The sequence below is a fragment of the Cuculus canorus genome, chromosome 7, assembly GCF_017976375.1.
Source record: "Cuculus canorus isolate bCucCan1 chromosome 7, bCucCan1.pri, whole genome shotgun sequence".
Lineage (NCBI taxonomy): Eukaryota > Metazoa > Chordata > Aves > Cuculiformes > Cuculidae > Cuculus > Cuculus canorus.
In genome coordinates, this window is record NC_071407.1 from 13,564,555 (window position 1) to 13,586,291 (window position 21,737).

At 42.4% G+C, this 21,737-nt stretch overlaps 1 protein-coding gene across 3 annotated transcripts in view; it reads right to left on the reverse strand.

Moving 5' to 3' along the window:
• WBP1L (WW domain binding protein 1 like) overlaps nucleotides 1–21,737 on the reverse strand; it is a 59,793-nt gene that overhangs the window by 22,997 nt on the left and 15,059 nt on the right. For 2 of the 3 annotated variants that reach the window (XM_009561480.2, XM_054071615.1), the window contains exon 1: nucleotides 1,469–1,685. The exons of the other annotated variant lie outside the window; for it this stretch is intronic. In XM_009561480.2, coding sequence (XP_009559775.1) covers nucleotides 1,469–1,495 — 27 coding nt within the window. In that variant the 5' untranslated portion in view covers nucleotides 1,496–1,685. Of the gene's footprint in view, nucleotides 1–1,468; nucleotides 1,686–21,737 lie in introns of those variants that run through there. 3 annotated transcript variants of the gene reach the window in all.

Consider the following 21,737-nt stretch of genomic DNA (forward strand, 5'->3'; position numbering starts at 1 on the left):
AGGTAACACCTTTCTTCTGCTTCCTGTAAATGCCTCTCTATCAATGCCAGAAAGTTACAAGCAGAGAAAAAAGTACTATCCTGCCCACTGAGATAACCAGATACGTGCAGTCTGAGCAAGTAAACTGAATTACACCTATCTTCTGGGTTTATACCTTACACAGCAACTGTCCCAAATACATCTCTAAAACAAAAAGATTAATTTAGAAACAGGAGCTTTAGAGAAAATCACACCTGCGAGACTCGAGCAATCTAAACGTCTAAGCCTTCTACGCCTCACAGTGAGCTGAGAGTGACCTAAAGCTGTTTGTTCAGCCTTCATGCCCGAATCTCCCTCCTCGGTTCAGTTCTGAGGTTCTAGGGAAAGTCTCTTTGCCCCGAGTGCTAACAAGTGAACTATTATTACAGCTATCACATTCAGTTACAGGAGGTCATTGTGCTAGAGGTAGTTCCTTATGTAAAACTGTTTTCAGTTCAGCGGGGTGGGGGGGTGGGGTTGGGGGGGGAGAGCTGCGTTTCACCAAAACCAGAACTGATAAGGAAAGAGAGACAGTACTGTTTACTCAGCAGTGTCCTGTCAGCCGTTCTGCCTTCATTTCCAAACAGCTGGAAGTAGGTAGTTTAAAACATGCTACACCCTTAAGCTTGAATTATTAATTCTAAATTAGAAACTGCTAGCAGCACTCTGCTATCATGCAATATCTATTAATTGTGGAACACAGATCTGAGCAGTGCTGAAGGAGTTTACAGTTAGATTCCCCTACAGACGTGCCTCTCAGACCAAAAAAAGCGTTTGCTCTCCCCCAGCCCAGGAACACATAGTTGGCACCACCTCCAGCGGGAGCAGCTGGACAGTTGCTACTGCTTCTCATTCCACTCTATATTACCAGCTATTACATTATCCCAAGTTTCTTGTTCAAGCTCAAACTCTCCCAGAACAATTAGAAAGTTGCCATGCGGGAAGTCACAGTGCTTTGCCATTTTCCACTTGGTGACCTTTGTCAGAGATGAGACATATATGAAAATGTCTCTTTTTTAAAAAAGAAAAACCCAAACACATAGTTTAACACACAAAATGCTGCCTGCACAAGGAAACGGTTGCAAGTTCGGCATGTTTTTAAGCAATGTAAACACCACTCCATATTAAGGACTGTGGAAAGTACCCTAAAACCCAACCAAATAAACACGGAACAGCAGCAGGATACAGAGCCACCCTGACACAAAGCCTAAGACAACACCACCGGTTTCTTTCCCTGGCTTGTAAGTTTTACTCCTTCCTCGCTAATAAAAAGCGTCGCTTGCCACCACACTCCACGATCAAACACTAAGGGTGGGGACACACTGTTTGTGCCGTTCCGTCTCGGGAAAAGTCAGAAAACATTTCCTTAGCGGAGAGGAGGAGAAACCTCAAAGCCGTCAACCCCGTCCTCCACCGGAGTGAGCAGCTCCCACCCTGCCCACGCCGTTACCTGTCTGAGACCCAGGAGGAAAGGCATTCTGCAGGCTCATCCTCTGCACCAGTGCATGGGAAGGCAGGAATTTAAAGCCCCACAGTGACCATTTCCTCATCTGCTGTGGGCAGCCCGCTCCTGTGATCCTATTTAAACCTGGGCTTCCTCGGCTGGGAATGCTAAGTAAACAGGGTTCTGGGACACTGTAGGCAGTGGCTGGCTCCCCCCCTCTCCTCCCCGTGACATATCTCAGACACAGCCCAGCCGGGGTGTTCGCAAGAGGGAAATGACATCAGGGCAGGCTGTGCTGAAAAAAATAACAACAACATAAAAAAAAGGCAAAGCCCTGAACCTCAAGACAGCTGCTGGGTGGCAGCAGGCAGCTCCCTGCAAAGGGGAGCCCATGCAGGGAGCCACGGAGGAGCAGGAGGGCTCTCCTCCCTGCTAACTGGGTGCTGCGAGTGGAGGGGAATCTGTTAAAAACACTGGCGAGAGCCAGCAGCTCCTCAGTGATTAAATCTCACTAAACAAAAATAGACATTTAATCTGTTTGTGAGGAGAAAGCAAAGTTTGAGGCTGCTCGCTCAACAGTAGTGTCGACCTAGGAGCAACCACCGTGGGTTTTCCGAGTGATTCCAGACCCTGGGGACCTTCACAGATCCCAAGCACTCCCACACCTTCTGCCTACCACCACAGCTCTGTCTTTTTTCTGAGCAACTTTTAGAGCACTGTTCCACTCTCAGCCCCTCCAGACAGCAGCCACACAGCCACTAAAGAAACAGCAACAATCCCTCAGATTTCAGCAGGATTTCTCCAGCATCAGACAGGTGATGGGAAGACATTTTAATCCACCTCTCCCCAAGGAAAACCCGACTAGTCCCAATGGAAGGTTTTTCATTCCACTTAGCTCATTTCGCATTTCCATGCCAAGGGGCAATTAAGCCTCATAAACAAATTTATCATCAGGTGCCCAGGATGGCATGTCTTGTTTGTCCTCTCCCAGGCAGGGAGTACAGCAAGTTCCACAGTGGTGCAGGAGATGACACTGCAGAAGGTAATCTAAATTTAACTCCCTATTCTACCTCCACTTGGAAAGCACAGCAACCCCTTTTTTCCATGCTCCTCTCTAACCAACAGCTGCCCTCGGCTGTCGGGGGGCTGGGACACCACCGCCACCAGTATTTGACAGGGAATCGGCTCCCCTTGCTTCTGGCCTCTTTGGCTTCTGGAGTTCAGCACAGTAAAATATTTGATGAGGGAAGGAATATACTTTCTTACCATGGGGAGGTCACTGAATCCCTTTTTTTAGCAGCAGCTTTAATAATTTCAGGACTTCAGAAGAGAGAGAGAAATCACATATAATTCTTACAAATGCTAATTTGCAACAGCAGGAAAAAAATTGAGAAAGGAAAGAAAAAAAAAAAAACCCAGAACACCAGATACCCTGCAGCTCTGTCAGAAAAAGACACCCATTTTCCACATGTCAAAACCCCTCCGTGACCAGCGCTGCTGCCTCCGCCCAGGCCAGCCTGGGCTTGTTTCCCAAAGGAGAGCCCGGCTGTGGGTGTCCTCAACACAATCGGACTTTGAGACTACACACAAGTATTACTTATTTTTACATCAACTTAAAGCCACTATACAAAGTCGCCATTTAAGGGAAGCACACCTCTGTTTTTCCTAAAAGAAAACAGGCACACAAGTAATTTCCTGGAGGATACAAAACATCAGCGTTAAGTACCATCAGCCAGGCAATGGGATTTTCCAGCTTTTGGGATCAAACAAACTCTCAACCTTTGCTTTTCCAATTCTATGGACAAACACCAATGATATAAAAGGGCATCTTTCTGGTTTAGTAATCTGTTCTGTGGCCTCACACTGTCCTTTGAAATATCCAATTTTGGCTGTTGCTATCCCAGAGCCCCAGACTAGGCAGATCCCAGGGCTGAGCCAATGCAGCAATTTGTAAATCCCTACTGTCAGAAGGAATCTAACTTTAACCACCCGCCTCTTATCTAGCACGTACTCAAAAGGCAAAGTGTCATTCCAGATACAAGACAAGTTGCGAAGGACTATCAAAGGCAGTAATTTAACAGAAACCCAAAAGCATCCTAATTTACGAGTGAATTTAGCATTCCTGGAAAGACTGACACAAAAAAGGTGGTTTGCAAGCTGGCATTACCATATTCAACTGCGGCAGCAGCAGCAGCAGCCACCTTCTCTTGCAGCCTGAGTGACAGCAGTCAGTAACATGCTCCTGCAACTCAGCCATAGGTAACTATGGAAAAAGCCCAGGAGAGGCATGGAAAAAAAGCTGGACAAGTTAGCTCATAGCTTTATAATGCCCTAGTCAATACACTTAGAGCCTCTTCAAAACAGCTAGGTTCTCCTAATCTTTGCAATTGCTTTGGATATTCCAATTATTACTGTTTTTATTTTTTTTTGAAGTTCATAAGTTCTTGCCCCAATGCTTTGTCTTGCAGCAACGGGTTTCATAGACAGTGGTTGTGAACAAATAGTTCCTTTCATCAGGAGTGAATTCACCACCCTCTAATCTGACTTTCATATTATTAGCAAGTGGGAACAGAAGCCCCCATCCATCTTCTCACCCGTTCATTACTCTGTACCTGTTAGCTATCTTCTTATAAAAGACATCAATCTTCCCCATCCTCTTAATGTCAAATGATCCCCCAAAGCCTTCAGCTGCTCACTGCCCATTTCCCAAACCTTTCTAATTTTCTATTGCTCTGTGCTTGGAGGAAAGCGGAGCCGAAGCAGTAATTATTTTAATGTAAGTGAGAGCAGCTCTAAGGCAGGCTCAGCATGGGTTTCGCTTCTTTATAAGAACTTGGGAGTTTAACATCTGCAAAGGCCACCCATCTGTGATACAAAAGTACGTCTAACAGATGTAACAAGCAAAGCAAACACAATTTTTTACAGTTTCTCTGTAGATTAATCTCTTGAGGGCTCTGAAAAGTCAGGGCTAACATCAGGACAGATTATGGGATCTACTTTATTTTGAAATTTTGCTTGTTTAGGCAGCCACCAACCAACTTTTTTTTTGATATTTCAGCGTGTATCCCACTATAGGATAATGGTGAGTAAGTTCCTTCTGAAAAAGAGGGAATAAAGACCTCCAGGCTTTATCAATCTGTAGTACTGCTCTACTGAATCTGCCCTCTGCCCCAAACATGATGTCAAGCAAAGGATGCTGCTTGACACCTTCACAAACCCAACACACTCAGTGCCTCATAAACTGAGATATTAGCATGTAACTGAAGTAGTTGATGGAAGCTGTTTGAGCCATTTTAGAGTCACTGTCCACATTTGATAGGAGATGCTTGCAAGCACTTTTAGGAACTCAGAAAGATATAATATCTATTTTGATACCCTCTGAGGAGACAGCTTGACCTTTAGACGATCCAGTTATGACAACATGATTGGAACAAAAATTGAAGTTGTGCAGCTCAAATCTATCAGGCTTGAAGCAGAAGCCAACTCTCGGTTGCTCCATTATCAGAGTCCTATGCAGGGAGGGGTTATTTAAGTATAAATACAGGTGATATACAATTAAGCTTTAATACTGTGGTTCTGCACATATATATAAAAATACATATATATACAGGCTGATCATAAAGTTGGAACAATTTTATCTAACGACTCTCCCATTTGCCTCAGTGCATTCTGTTATTTTCACACTGGTAACAGGAGCATCAGCTATCCACTTTCATTAGGCAGCCCACAGCCTTGGTGCTAGAATGGAGACTATGCGTCTGTTAGGCACTTGAAACAAAGTGTGAAAGAAACAGCCTGAATGAGGGTGACTTTATCTTTCCTGACCTTGAAGGGAGCTCTGGGAATAAAGAAAAAAGGGAAAGAAATGCACAGAAAGGCATAAAAGCAGACTTCCTTCTCTAGAATAAGACGACATCCAGAAACAACGAGGCTCTATCTGCCTTGACAGTAAACGTTTTGGAAGGGCTTGTTTGCTAGCAAAACCAGCATGAGACATTGGGAGTTGACCAATGCTGGAACAGCGATTGCCTGGATCTGCCTGGAAACTGCTTCTGGCTGGCCACCTGCCTGCAATATCTGCCCACTTGCTGTCAATTCTGAAGAGTGAAGGGGCACTTCCCCACTCAAATGGCACCATTACAAGAACACGGTGACTTTCCACTATGAGGTGCAGGTGCTCCAGGTTCACGTAACATGGTGCTGCCTACAAAGAACATTATCAACAAATTCCAGAAGACGAATGGAAACAGGTCTGTCTGATATTTTCCCAGGACACAGAGCACCCAGAATATCTTCCCTATTCCTTACAGCACACCTAGTCCAAAACAAACCTTTGGACTCATTGTATCTAGTACTACTGTATTATTTAAGAGTGGAGTAAGGTGGGTTCTCCCATTTGTGTGCAGTTCAACTACAAAGCAAGAACACTGAAGTCACTTGCATTTAATGTTTGTGAGGCCAAACAGACTTAATCACTGTTGGAGAGAGCCAGGAGTAACTACAGGAAAAGGCACCATATATGATGGAACTGGCTTGCGAGCCAGTGCTGCAGCCACTCCGCTAGATCAATAAATTTTCATGTGCCACAAAGCATAAGAACTTGCAGAGGTTAGAATCCGTCCTTAGGCAGGTCCCTTGTCCCTGCAGCCCATCAACACTTCTGTCAGCTCAGTGGTTTAGAAATGCAAGGAACTTGCAGCTTACTAAGTCAAGATAAGCAACTGTGCATTTCAACCTCACTGCTGTCATCTGTCTTTGTCTCCAAGTAACTGGTTAACCAGGGAAGAAGAGACTGCATTTCAAAATGTGTTCAGCGTTCCACACAGCCCCAATGGCCACAGCTCATGAATGATTCCAATTGAGTTTTGATTCCAGTTGCATTTCGAACAGCAACTGATAGTCACATGGACAAATGCAAAGTGTGCCATGTCCTCCATCTGAAAGCCATGCGCGAGCCCTGAATGAAAAGATTGCAGAGGAAGCCACTACCCACTCTGTCACCTGGAATTTCAGCAGGAGCTTGCCCTCCGCTTCACTTCTCTTCCGTAGGTGTAGAAATACCAACAGTAAAGCCCTTTCCTTTGCACTTCTGTAAAGCAAGCAACCTCTCTGAAGCTGCTTTCTGTACTAGGCTGTCATAAGAAGGGCACTCAAGAAAGGGCAGGGAGCAGACAAAGGGTGGATGTGGAGGAGACACCCAAGAGGAGTCCTCTTCAACACATACCCGCCAGAGGAGACAAAAGAGGCCTCATCACTCCAACCCACTCTGCTGGTTAGCTGGTAGGAGAGTGGTGGCAATGAAAAGTCCAGCCTCCTTCTCTGAGATCAAAATAGTTTTTCTTAAGCTCAGTTTGGAATTTCCAGCCCTCAGTGACACTGTTTCCCACCGCTTTCCCTCCCTAGTATGAGAAAACAATAGCCACAGGTTCAGCATGCTCTTCTTCACAGCAGAAAAGTTGTGGCCAAGCCAACATAATAGGAACACCGAAGACTGTTTCCATCATCTATTTTGCACAACCACCATTTCAATACCAAGGTTTGCTATCCAAGCCCAAAGGTCTTAAAAAGCTTTGGAGTCCTTCACCACTGAGGCAGAAGGGGACTAAAGAGTTGAAATTGCCCTACTGAGAAATGACACTAACTGCTTCAGTGGAGATAGGGTCAATACTGTGCCTTCAGCGCTCCCAGGTTCTGGGTATCAATGTCAGGCTTCAGTTTTAGTCCGGAGTGGGTAATGAAGTCATTGGAAAGCCTACTCGGCTTTCTCTGGGCCTGCTGGGAGGGGGAGAAAGAGGTGGGAGTTCAGCTGTTAAACATTTGAGGAGACTGTCTCGAGGAGGGCTAGGGTGTCAGGGGTGGTGCAGGGACACTAGCCTGGCTCCTTGGATTTTGGCACTACAGCTCTTGTTCTCCTTACGTCCGTGTACGCAAACAGGACCTTTGGTAACGGCTCAAGCAGAGATGATCTGCTCCAGACAGTGAAGAAGGCAGAGCTTCCAGACAGTAACAGGATCCCTCTAAAGTGGAATCAAGATGGTAAGCATCTGTTCTAGTTTTAGAGTCTTGCACCATGTGGGTACCAAAAATACAGCCCGTGTGCGTCCTTTGGTCACATCATCATAGGAGACAGAATTGTCCCAAAGCTGCTTACCAGCACAACCTTGATGGAGATCTTAGATGTCCTGCTCTTAGAAGTGCTATTTGTTTTCCCTCCAAATGACGGCAACTCACTATTTTTAGTGCTCATCTTGCCTGCTTGGCACTTCCCTTGGGCCTCACCCTTGTTTCACAGCGTTGGTGCCAGCTCCCACAAAGTGTTTTTTTGGTGCCAGAAGGGCCGATGCCAAGTCTGTCTGTTTTGATGCCAAAATGGCAGCTGGTTTGACTGTTGAGACAGGATTTGCCAAAGCTAACAGCACTAGTGCTGGGGTGACTAGCATTGATTCTAAGGTTTTCTTCTCCCTTACTCTTTTATTGCCTCTGGATTTCATGGGATAATACTGCTCCAAACGACCCTCTGGGGTCCTTGGAGAGAGATTTTTTCATCACAGTCTAAGGTAACGGGCAATTATACAGCGGACTGTCTTAATTTATAGGTCTTCAAAGAGATAGATCCTTAAGTACATGTATCAATTATGTGGGACGCAGCACTGCCACTGCTGGGCCCAGCTAGGGCAGAAGCAAGCCCCCTGCAGATCAGGCAACACTTGATCTCTCTCAGCCTGCAAACTTATTTAAAAAGCACCAACCACAAAAACACAGAACCCACAGAAGATAAGGGTGGTTATGTAGCATTTAATTGCCAAGATGCAACTAAGACAGAAGTCTGGAGCAGGACAAGAGGGTTAGGGAACAGCCAAATTGCCTCACATCACCATCAGCAAGAAGACAAAACTAAGAATGGTCATGGCCTTTTTCCCCTTTTGCACTCTTACAAGGGCCACGCTACAAAATGCTACTGTTCAGATTAAATCCAGTCTCGCACAAGAGGCACAGGCACGTTGACCGTGGGAACCAACTAGAGAGATGTGAATAGATTGTGTTCAGATCTGAGTAATTTGAAGTGATGGTATCCCTGCAAATTAGGAAGTATTTTGATGTTAACCTCTGCTACTTTTCTTGTAAACTTAAAACTCACACCTAGTTCAGAAACAGTGGTGTCAAATGGGCATCAAAATGCCCAAAGATATTCAGCTCTCTCTTCAGGAACAGTGCAATCAGTTAACCTGACAAGATGTGCATAACTGGTTAAAGCGGTGCTCTCATCATGTAAGGTTTTGCCAGGAGATCTGCTATTCGTACAGCCTGGTCAGATCATTCTGAAGTTTCTTGGCCTTTTCTGAGCTTAAGTTTACCTCTTGCACAAATTTAGAATACCCCAAACACCATTAGGCTAGTTTTCCTTAGCTCATTTTACAAGAGGTTCTTTTATTGAGTTGTGAGAATCAAGTTTCTGTTTCCAGCAAAGCACCACTTCTATATGGCCCATAAACTTCTTGAGAGGAATGGATTTTCTGGGAAATCCTTCAGGAAAACAAAAAGACATCGGCTGCTGCCTCTTCTCAAGCACCCTGCTGTCTATTACGGTTTGGTAATGTTACACAGCAGAGCAATACCACATAGGTTACACCGAGGAAAAGAAATGTGCTCAAACTGCCCTATATATGAACAGCCTCAAGCACTTTCCTACTGTTATTCCAAGCCCTGCCGTGGCACCTACATCCCCATCGACAAGTGGGTTCTGAGTGGCAGAGATGATTTGGTTTGTGGTGAACCACAAACAACTGGTTTAACTGAGTCTTCCTCTTGTTAGAAAATACACGTGGATCACAATAAGGTACTCCCAAAGTTAAAAGTCTGTCAATTAATCCAATGAGCTGTGCAGTACCCAGAGTTTTATGGGACTTCCATTATCTAGCAGAAAATTAAACTCATCTGAACCACTACAGGTAGGCTGAGGCTTGGAGTTTGTGGTTAGAGCCTTGCACAAACACAGGGAAAGCTCTTCGACACGGCATAGTGTGACTAGCAAACAGGAAGACTTCTCCGTTTCAAAAATGAAGAGCACTAAAGACCATGTACTTGTATCTTCATACAACCAAAGTGAAGAATTAAAGGAAAACACAAGTTTAACTACTAAAGAAGCTCAATAGCACAAGCATTTAAAAGATCACAGCACAACAGTATTAAAGACATCACTTTTAAACCACTAGGCAAAACTATAAGAGAGCTATCAGATCTTAACCTCCATGGTTAAAAAGTTCTTTAAACATGTGACTTTAGGGAAAAATCACTTCAAAAAACCCTGATCTTAAAGATAAGCCCATCTCTCCAAGTACTTAGAAGAAAAATGTGAATTCATTACTATTTTGAAATGAGAAAATAAAAATAAGGAATTGACAAACAAGCATTGTGTATGGTTAACACAGTCTCAAGCTCAGTTTATCCATGTCTGTGAAACAGCAGGAAACATCCCAGCCTTAAAGCCTAATCTCTCTCACTGCATTACCGGTTCTGCTCTGGCCCACATCTTTACCAGGAAGACAAGAAAAGCTCCCCAAAAGGCCACAAGCTTTGTTGCTCAGCCAACCAGAGAGGAGTGCTTTTGGGATTGCCTCAAGACGAGAGCCCTCAAAAAACACCATCTACATAAAGCAGAGAGCTCACAGATGTAGATTTCCAGATACGAATAAAGCTGGTTCAATCCAAGCATACAGGACAAAAACAATTCAACGCCTCCATCACCAGCTCCTCCATCCCCGCTGCATCTTCCCTTTCTGCAGCTTTAGGTTTTCAGCAGGTTAGGTTTTCCCTAACCATAAAACAGGGAGAGTGCCAGCAAGTTGTTTAAGATATTACAACTGTTGGGCTCTAAATACAGCTAATTGTTATTCTTTCTGTGCCTAGCAGATCTGCCACCGGTTACCCAAATATTTCCTGTTGGGCTCGGGCGGTCTGGAGGCCACCCGGGGACAGCCAGCAGTTATGTAAGGAACAGGCGGCTGGAAGGAAGCGATGGCCGAGTGTCCTGTTTCAGCATCAGCCATGGCATTACATAGTTTGCACTTTGCGTAAGCATTAAAAGCACCTAGAATCACAGCCAGTTTCTAAATTTCAGTGTCATACCTGCAGGCCAGGCGGTTTTGCCATTCCAAGAGCAGATACCTTCAACACCCCACTGTGTCCTCGCTCATCTCCGTGGTATCTGTAGGCTTTGCACCTCAGGTGCACAGGCAATGTGTGCTTCCCTTGTGTGCATAAAAATGCTTTATTTTATATAGTTCAAAGCTCCATAATTAAAAACTCATTCCAGCTTTATCTTGGGAAGAAACGCTGATCACCACAACCTGCCTTTATGGGTATTATCTTATCCCAACTGCTGTAATTTCCATTAGTGCTTGTTATTCCACTGGTAGATAAAGCAAACACTCCCCTGGCTGCAGCTGGGCTGAAGGAGGACAGGGTGACCCACACTGCTTTACCTCTCTCACACATTTCTCTGCAGCAAGGTTGCAGACTGTGGAAAAGAGAAAGCTAAGCACTTGCTTTCTCCTTGCTGAAGTCTGGCTTCCAGAGATGCATTCACTCTAGATCACAACACCAGCAGCTTCTTACTCCTTCAATCATCATTTCATTTTAAATTCTCCCATAGCATAAACCAAATAGTGCGTACTCATCTGTGTAAAAAAAAAAAAATCAAACCAAATCAAAACTTGATTGACTTCCTACCTTTGCACAAGAAGGAAACTGGTGCTAATTATTAGCATGACTACAGTAAAACAGTACATCTTAAAAACAGCATTAAAAACCCTGAAAACCCCGAAGTGTCAAAAGCCAGTTATTTTCTTCTCTAAAAGGCAAACAATTTACATATCATCCTCAGCACTGAGAAAGCTCAAAGTCCTGTGGGTGACTATTGAATGAAGAAACTCTAAGGCAAGAAAACATTTTCAGTTTTTAGAAATACTCACTTCTGACACATCGTAGACTCCTACAGTAGTATTTTTCCCCTAAGGCAGGTAGGTTAGGGAGTAGGAATTCTGAACATCTCCTTTGGAAATCCAGGACCAACCCTTCTTTCCTGGAAACAAATGAGAAATCTGCCCACTGATTTCACCGCAGAGACCCAACCTGCACCTTGTAAAGACAGACCACGGAAAGAGACATCTTCCAGGTAAAAATACATAAAGAACCTCAGGACGGACAGCAACATTTGTGAGTAGGATTTAATTACAGACTTAATTACAGACTGGCCATGAGACTGTCTTCCTTTCAGCACTTGTTCTTTAACTCAGGCTTCCAACACCAGGGCTGTTCAAAAATTAAAGATACAAACCTACTGGCACCAGGATGAAAGGCTTCTCACAGAGTCAAACAGCTCTGGGAATGATTCGCTGCACTTCAAGCGCCAACATTTCTCTAACTTATTCTTAAGATAACTGCAATCACTCGTGTTCCCACCACCTCAACAGGCAACATGCTCCTGCACCTAATGCTCTTTAAAAATAAAGACGTCTTTTCCCATTAATATTATTCAGGCCTTAGTGCAAGATGAGGCAGTAATTTCTTCTTCTCCACTAAAAAACAGACGACACAATCAGGTTGCTCTTCTCCACTAAAAAACAGACTGGTCACAGTCATCATCATAGCTTAGCTCATCTGGGAAATTGTACATTCCTCTATAAGCTGCTTTCAGAAGACAAAAGTAGTCTTTTTTTCCTATAATACAAGGATTAAATCACAGTTTTACTGTCCTCCTCAGTCTGCTACTTAAACCCATCTTAAAAAAATGCAGAATCCAAAATGGTGCATGTCACTTACTACTACGGAGTATTACCAAATACCTGTATAGGACACTTCTATTACTACATTATTAAAGACTAAGGGTTTGGGGTTTTTTTGCATCAACCGCATTCAATTTCTGATATCCCCAAATTCCATGACTCCCTCTATTTGACTTTCTCCATCCAATAAGTACTCTGCACTTTTCCTTCAGGAAAAGCAGGACAGGCTTCATAGTATTTCTTCAGATTGTTCCTCTGTCTTAAAAAACACACACAACCCTCCACCTGTGTATCAAGTGCTTTCTCTCTGTCTCCCAAGCTGTTGGCACAGAGGCAGGACCTCAGTCACTGCCACAGACTACTCCTTAGCATATTTTCCAGATACTTAATGAACCCACTGTATTACTATTTAATCCTGAACACAGATCCCTACTCAGCAACCCATAAGCAATGTGCTCCCTCACTCAGGCTGGGCCCTAAAACATGCATTCAATTAACCAGATTAAATTTTCCCCCCACATGAGGCTGTTCCTGATAAATCCACACTGCTCATTTCCTGTTGCCTTAGAGATGCTTATAAAGCCTCCAGGGATTTATAATAGTACCTTACTAGAGACTGAAGCATTTCACCATTTTTTTTTTTTCTTCCTTATTATTTTCCTTTAACTTGACCTCCTTACATTTAGTATGCATTTTAATATGTGTTGAATTATAACCAGGAGTTTGTGTGTTTTCTAGCAGCAAACTCTTTCGGTCTATGTATCAGTTACTGAGTTACTGTCTACTGGCTTTCCTCAATAAATTTTAGATCAAGTCTTTGGTTTTTACACCTACCACTGTATTTGCAGAATCCTTTCTTCAGCCTTTGTGTGTTCCTTGCTAGCTGCAATACAGTTCTTACTCCAAAGGTGCACTATACAAACAGTAAAATCTTTAGTGTCCCTCTAGTTTTAGACAACTGAATTTAGTAGCTGGTTCTAACATCAGCAAAAAACAATGAAGATGGTAATAAATGTCATGATCCCTTTAAAAAAGAGAAAGAAAACTGTTAAGACTTTTTAAAACATACACCCCATTTGTGGAAAGAATTCATCATAAGCTGACAGCATGACTTTATCTTTTAGAGTGTTAGCTCACATTTATTGAAGTCTCGGCTCACACTGTGCTGAAGTCACCATGAAGAAAAATAAGTGACCATCGAAAATGTCCCCAGATTCTTGGGAATTCAAAGCAAAGTTTCAGTCAAAAAAACCTAAAGCAATACTTTCATAAATGCAGAAACTTATTAGTGAAATGGAACTTGTATCTGTGAAAGTGAGCCAGCAGAACCAGTGGCATTCAGCCCACCATGCACCAAGAGACTTAAAGGACTGAGTCTGAAAACCAAATCAACGACAGAGATGAATCAAGCACGCTGGACAAGGTTTAGTTCTATAATATGCAGCTAGTATATGTTTGAGCTGTGTTAGAGAGAAGTCTTTGAGCTATTATTATGCCTTTTAGTAGCTCTGAACAGCTGAGCCCCTGTACTTCTCCTTTCAAGGCAGGCTGGAGGAAGCGCAATCCTGCTGCTTCCTCATTAGTGTGAAGTACTGCTGTCAAATTGTCTGCAACTAGCTTTCCAGCTATCACAAGGGACAACCAAACCTCCAAAAACTCAGCAAACACATGGAAAATGCTCCTTCCTAAATTCCCCAGGAGCAGAAAGATTCACCAGTGGCTCCCACAGTCCATAACCTGCAACTAGCTCACAAGTGTCTGCACTTATAGCAGCTCTCACCAGACTCTCTCATTCAGGTCCTCTACTTTTTGCCTCTCATCTGGATGAGCTGGAAAGAATTCAGACGCACACAGCTGCCAAGGATGCCCCTTGTGAGTTGCATCCCCAGGTATAAGAAATGCCACTCCAGTCAGGGGTTTGACAGAGAGCACAGATCTTGCAGCAATGTGATAACTCTGCCAGAGTCATCCTGCCAGGTCTATAAATCCAAATATTTCACAAAGTAACAGTGGAATCTGAAATAAGATTGGTTTCTGAAGGACAAACTGGTGGTCTAGAGATTGTTTTATTTCAATGTTGCCCCAGGTCGGTTGACCACACAAGCAAGGAGCACAGGCACACACGCTGTTTTGTACCACTGCGGATGCCAAGCATTCAGTGAAGGCAGTAAATGCTAACGCCAGAACAAAAGACAAAAACATTTTCACATTTACAAGAGTCACCCCACAGACCCAGTTTTACAGGGATTGTGCCTAGCACAAAACAGCCGCTTCTACACAGCAGAGACAGATTTATTCTTAGAAAAAAATTTCATGGTGGGTCATATCTTTGAGACACTGATGCCTTAAAGAAGGGTCAAGAACTTCTCCCCAGAAGTCTTACTGGGAAACAGAAACAAAAGGACTCCTCTCTCTATTCAACAGAACAGATTCAGACATTCTGTCAAGATCCGAAAAGTTCTTTTGAGTCTTCTCCCAACGCAGCCTGGAACTCAAAAGCATTCTGGAACGTGAAGGGTCCTATAAATTTACCAAATTTGAGTCAAAGATTTTCCAATCATGATCAATATCTCAGACATCCAAAATACGAAAATCTGACAACTAAAAGAAAGGGCATCACCCAATATATTCCCCTCACATAGAAACACTCAGAGCTGCATCACAATCTGTTTTGTAATAATTTCTTCATGAGACAGCTGATCTTCAGTGATCTAGGAAGTTGTGGATAAACCTCAAGAACTGAGAATGTTCTTGGTGCATATTCTCATTTCTCCCCAGGGAACCATGACCTTCAGAGGAATATTAATGTGAAGTATGTAAAGTATTTTGTGGACTGTTTATAATCTAATGACTCCAAATGTAACTTTAAATGCCATTCTGCAAAGAGTTAGCCACGTTCAGCAGTTCAAGCAGGAGGAGAACGCTAAAGCCTCTCAGACTACTGCTACTGCTCTTCCCTTAGCTTTGTTCAAGTCATTTCACATAATACAGTTACCTTATATCGAGATCAGCAAAACACTGCTCAGAATCAAGCTGACATAAACCTCATGGTTGCATTATTAACTAGTAAAATTATTCCAAGGACTTATATTTGGAACTGTCTGTTCACACGTACAGCCAAATTGGGAAGCCCAGCTTCAGTCCTTACTTAAACATTACTTAACAGTTAAAACTATCTAGTTTCTGGAAAAAAAAGATTTTGAAAGAAATACTCTAATCCTTCATTAAAAGACAAATGTGAAAAGCATACGATTCCCACTGGCTACGCTAACTGTAAATCAAGTTACCTTTCTGGAAACTCAACATGTATTTGCTAAATGAAAGCAAAACAGCTCTTACGGTTCCACAATCAGACTCTAATTCTTGTCGCAGAAGTTAAAGTTTTCATCACAATGTTAGTTTAGCCGGTTATACATCCTAAAGGCTAAAAATAGTATTTAAGAAGGAATTTGTGAAATTAATATTTGTGTTAAAAATATTCATGAAAAATCTAGCTGTTTGCTTTCCAGAAGCTGCTATTTGGTCTCTTCTGTTTTTTCAAATTAGAAGAGGCCTTTGCAGAATTATAAATAAAACACTGAAAACTCCATGTGACTTTCCCATATGCAGTTCTTCAACAGCCAAGTGATTTCCCTTATCCCATCTCCACTGTTTGCAAACGAAGGCACTGCTTGCCAAGTTTCAAGTAGAGAATTTTTAAGCCAAATTTGTAAAATGAAGAAGATAAAGCTTTTTTCATATCCTTTGATCAGAGATACGCTCCACAAGAAAAGCTAAATTGTGGAGGGAAGCAAGACTGAAATAAAAGAAAGATTGTCTATTTTGCCATCAATTTATAAGGAACATCAGTGTGTCAGTATAGACATGGGAAACAGCAAGAATGCCAACGCTAGCTTTAAATGTTTGAGAACAGTGCATGTAGCCATCTCACTTCTGCACATGTTCCGAGACAGAAAACAGACTTCACTCACTGAACAAAGAAGGACATCTAACCTAAAAAGCTGAAGTGTTAAGAGAACATCTCAGTTTTATTTCTCCAGGGCAACTGGCTGATGCAGCAGACAGGAGGATTTTCCTCTCTGCTGCTTTCCTGGTTGCCTTTATTCCCACCATAATATCCAAATATTTGAAAGCCCAATATGCAAATGGCTCCCATCCTATGCATCACACCCAGAAAACTTACGAAGGTGATCCGAAACCAGGCCTCCAGCTTTCTGAAGGGTGGGATGCCTGGCACCATCTACAAGGAGAAACACAGCAGGTAATTCTGAGCCAAGAGGAGACAGCGGGCAAGGCTGAAGCGTACATACTGGGAGAACAGAAACGATGCTCTGCCAGAAGAAATAGCAGAGGACAAAGTACCGAACTGTCCTTGATCTGAAGGGCAGCCAAACAAGGAAGACAAGAAAGTCACCTGCCACATAACATTAAGACTGCCATCTTATACTGAATGCCCCAAAACAGAAGTCAGAGACCTATTCTTCCCAGTACACCAAAGGATCTCTTTTCTAGTCTGAGCTGCAGCACAACATTCATTCCTACTGACCTCACTTTTCCCCGTGGATGGGAAACACACCCATGGTGCTATCTTGATCAATGCAATCCACAAATGTCCTTCATTGCATGCAACAGTTCAGTAAAGCACATCTGGCAGCATGACAGAAACCCACAGAAGGACACATTGAAATTCTCACATTCAATTTGACCTACATAAAATCTTACTGATATCTAAATACTCCTTTGGCACCAGGAGTGGGTGAGCCATGGCTGTGGGCTAGTGATAACCTGCAGCTTCACCCCAGGCAGACCACTGGCAGTGTCACAAAAGCCTAGCACCAAGAGATATATATAGTAAGATGCCACACACACACCGAGGGGGTTTGAAAAGCCTGCTGAGCCCTCATGAAGGAAGGTGTTCTCTGGTCCTACTTACAGCCTCAAAAGCGAGGGGAAAGAGGTTCTGCGTTTATTCTTTGGAGTCTTGTTCAGCCACGCACAACGCCTGCACACCAGCTAAGTATATGGTTACTCTCTGTGGACAAATAGGTTCTTCTGCAATCTATTTCATCATTTTCAGAAAGACAGATAACACATTTGTTAACATTAGCCAGGTTTTTTGCAAGACAAATTATGGCCTTTATATAATAGAGAACCAGGACTCCAGTTAACTTCTGGTCCATTCTCAAACTGTACTGGACTTCTTGTTTGGCAAAGTCACTCCTTTCTATTCTTTTATTTTCCATCATCAGAATAAGAATAAAATTTACTGTATCAGAATTGGAGTCAAAGTCATTAATGTTTATAGATAACATCTATTGCTTTATGCTACGCAAAGGTTTGACATGTTTTTTCATGCTTGTTCAATGTATTAATGTTTGTGTATGTACTGAACACAACCAGAACTCATACCTAAGCAAAAGATCACTGGGTTTGGAAATTGATATCTCATGATTTAATTATTTGTCTGTGATGAGGAAAAAAACAATACAAAGTCATCCCATTTGTGAAAACTAGCAATTGTTGATGACTATATTTTTAGGGCAATCTTCAGAGAATTTTCAGAAAGAAAGTGGCATCGCCCTTTTATTTACCCCATCCTAGACCAAATATATATAGTTTTTTCAGAAATCAAGATAATGACACTTTCTTTTACTCTTCCACAATAACAAGGAGACTGAAATCATAACTCATGCTAACAATTTTCTGTAAAGGAGGCTTTCATTGTTAACTATAGTATATAAACTCTGGATTTAAATTTTCCCTTGCAACTTGCCAATCTTGTCATGACTCAGCTTTAAAAAAAAAAAAGGAAAGGTTTCCTTTGTAACTTTCCTCTCTTAGTCTCCAGCAAAAAGTTGGGTCATAATTTAGAAAGAATCCTAGCCATGCACTGCTGCTGGCTGAAATCACAGTTAGAAGCTGAAAAGCAACCAGAGCCTCAAAATGCAGGCAGAATTGTTTCATGGTTAGTATTCCTTTGCTAGGCCAGAAATTCAATACTGCCTTTATAAAGCAAATCAGCATCCAATGAGAGGCAGAAATATGCATTCAATGCTTCCGACGTACTTGATTGTAACAGAATATTCTAAGTAGGAAGTCATAAATATGTTCCCAGCACTCTCTGGGATAACCAGCAGAATGGTCGTGATAAGCAGCATCAGGAATGAAAATGAACAAGCTCATAATTTCTCCCAACGTGCCAAGAACTTAGACCACCACACGACTGAAGACTTTACGGGGTAAACACACATGAAAATCTATTTTTTTTTTTTTTAAGACTGACAGGATTGGAATCCTTGTCACAAAGCGCCACAGTGACAACTCAAGTTCTACAGGTAGTGTTTTCTTTTTAATGTAATTAAATATCTTCTTTTTCCTGTCTCCACACCTCCCAACACACCTTTTATACCTCCAAATACTGACAAAAGTCACCAGCAATCTCCCACCACACCAGATGCATGGAAAGCTACGCAACAGCCTTTGAGGTGGGGAAACCAACTCAGATCCTAACTTCTCAACTTGGGAGCACAAAGAAAGAGAACGCTTGTACCAGCTTACTTATGTCTCTTTATCACATCCTGATGTCTCTAGTAACAGATTCTAACATTCAGGACACCAGAATTCACACTTGGGCATCTTCAACTTCTTTCCTGAAGGACTCCAGCTATTGATTCTCGATACGCTGCCAAGCTGGCTCCTGAAACAAGCCAGAGAGTGCTCAGGAAACACTCTGGAAATGGCTGGAAGTAAGAGGTAGTTGCAGGCAGGTCCCAGCACGCAAGAAGTCAGCCCCTGGCTGCAGGGATTCACAAGGCTTCCCATATTTCAACGTGTGTTGAAGAGACTGCAAGGATTTCCCTGCTTTAGAATAATGAATTGACAAGGAGGAACTGCGACGCCACGAAAGCCTGTGCGGCTGAACTGAACCATTTCAAGCTCTCTACAGACTTGGAATGTAGAGTCCAATGAGTTATCCTAAGTACTAGATTTTAGTCTAAACTGAAGTTGACACTTCTTGAACAGAAACCAGAGATTATAGGTCAGATTTAGAAGTAAGGCTTTCTACAAAGATCCTACATGAATGCTCAAAGAAACAAGAAAAAAAAACCAAAAAGCGAACCAGCCAAACAACTCTCATTCTTTAGAAGAGCAGCTGCCTGGAAGAATTTGAGAAGTACTTCCATCAAAAGCATTTCAGTTGCCATTCAAAACACACTCACATTGCATTTCCAATTTCAAAATCTCCTTCTCATCTAATTCTATGTCCTCCTATACTTTCTTCAAAGGCTCTTGCAATTTAGAAGTCATAGGAAAGCACACCAAAAATACCAGACTTGACCAATGCACACACTTCTCTGCTAGGTGAGGTCGTCTTTCAGCATTACATGTGATGCAGCAAACCACACACTCCTCTGGGAAGATGCTACCTTTACTCCTTCTGAAGCATGATGTACGCTGACAAGCATACACAGATACTAATACAAGTCAAACAGGATTTTCTGCTATAGAAAAACCCACTTCTAGTCTTTATTCTCCACTTGAATCCATAATTCTGAGTAATAAATGTTAGTTAGTTTTCGTTTAAGCAACTAAACATAAATCCTGATGAAAGGCATTAGGAGTATAAAAATGTCCATTATCACTTTGGGCTAGATTTGAACTGGTGACCTGAAGATGTGACACTAGACGGTTCTTTAACTATCTGTGATCACAGAGATTTGCATCAGCAAATACTTAAATCCCAGGAGACAGCACTTCCTGGGAAGAAAAAATGTTAGATAAATGAAATCTTTAGAAATAAAATATTTTAGATTTATGCAATTGTAACAAGCAAGAAAATACAAAGAGCAGTCTCCAGATTTCTATGAGTTTCTGGAAGATCCTCACATTACACATACACAACACAAAACTTCGTACCAAAAGCCAGTACTTGCAAAGCTCAGCATTCACTACTCCACTGGGATAAACACAGCAAGTTAAAGAGTCTGCTGGATGGCTTCAGAAATGCACTGAAAAATCAAGATACATTTTGTATTGAAATGCACAAGCAATTCCACTTTAAGTCAATGTATTAAAAGATTTTAATGATCTGTTCAACTGCATCATACTAAACATGCAGAATCTGTCATTGAAACATCTACCCTAGCAGAACCATTCAGGCTCTTTGCAATCCATGATCCTTACATCAATATCCTGCTCCCGTGGAGGTTGGTGCAACTCCCAGTGAGGCAAGCATATGTTTCTCACCTGGTTTCAAAGCGGCATCAGCTGAAAGCAACCATCAAGTATCTCTGTGAAGCAAAGCATCCTCTAATATTTTATGAGGTTGTAAAAATTTCACAATGGTACATCTGCCGGCAAGGCAGACAGAGCCAGAAGCACAATCAACAATTCCCATCAGAGGTGAGAGCCTGTTTAACATTTTTGAAGTACTGCATATGCGCAGGTGCTCCATTTCATTGAGAGTCGCTACACAAAGAAATCTCCTGATCAAGAGCAATACCTTTAATGTCCCTGATGAAAAATAATATTCCCTTGATTAGCCATCAGACCCTCTCCCTACACACATAAGTAAACTCAGCCACAACCGTGACCAATCCTACAAAGAGGCCTTCGTGAAAAAGCATCTGCACAAACAGCTCTCTGCTCGCCTGGGGGATGACTCTCCTTTTGTTGGATTCGTTTTGAAGCTACAGATGTGCTTCAGATGCCCCACACTCATTCAGCGACCCCAAAAAAATTCAGAGAATCAAAGGATTGTTTAGGTTGAAAAAGACCTTTTAGACCACTGAGTCCAACTGTAAACCTAACACTGCCAAGTCCACCACTAAACCATGTATCTAACGTGCCCATCTTATGCCAGCCACATGAAGATAGCCACATTCTCCAGTTTGCATCCAAGAGGTGTACAATTCAGGGGAAAAAGTTGCTTTTCATAGTTAGTTTTAACAATATAATACATAGCATTAAAATAGCTTCAAGAAAGGAAAGAAACATGTAATATAAATTACAAAGGCAGATGATAAATCTTCCACAAGCATTCAAAAACATCACAATAAAAGCTCCTAAAAGTAAGCAACCAGGTTTCATAAACATGCTTTTGATTAACCCTTTTGCAGCTTCCAAAAGATATGATCTCTGTAGTCGCTAAGCATGTCTGCCAGAGCTTGCCAAGGAAAGCATGAGCAAGCAGCTTCAAAGGCAGAATGACGTACCTATTGCAGTAAACCCTAATCCTCGCTGTGAACACCACGCAACTGAACTTAGTCATAGAAAATGGGATCAGAAATTCTAAAACAAAACAAGGAGTTGAAGGAGCTAGCAGTCACCATGAGATCACATTGAAAACATTGAGCAACATTTAAGACAACTGTTGTCAGAGTTGATAAAGGGCAGAGTAAAACTAATGTCTTGCACAGGAAACTTTAGTGGATGGTAATAGGAACAAGGTGTTCGGGTCAGCCTAAGACCTTACACACTGACCTGGATGG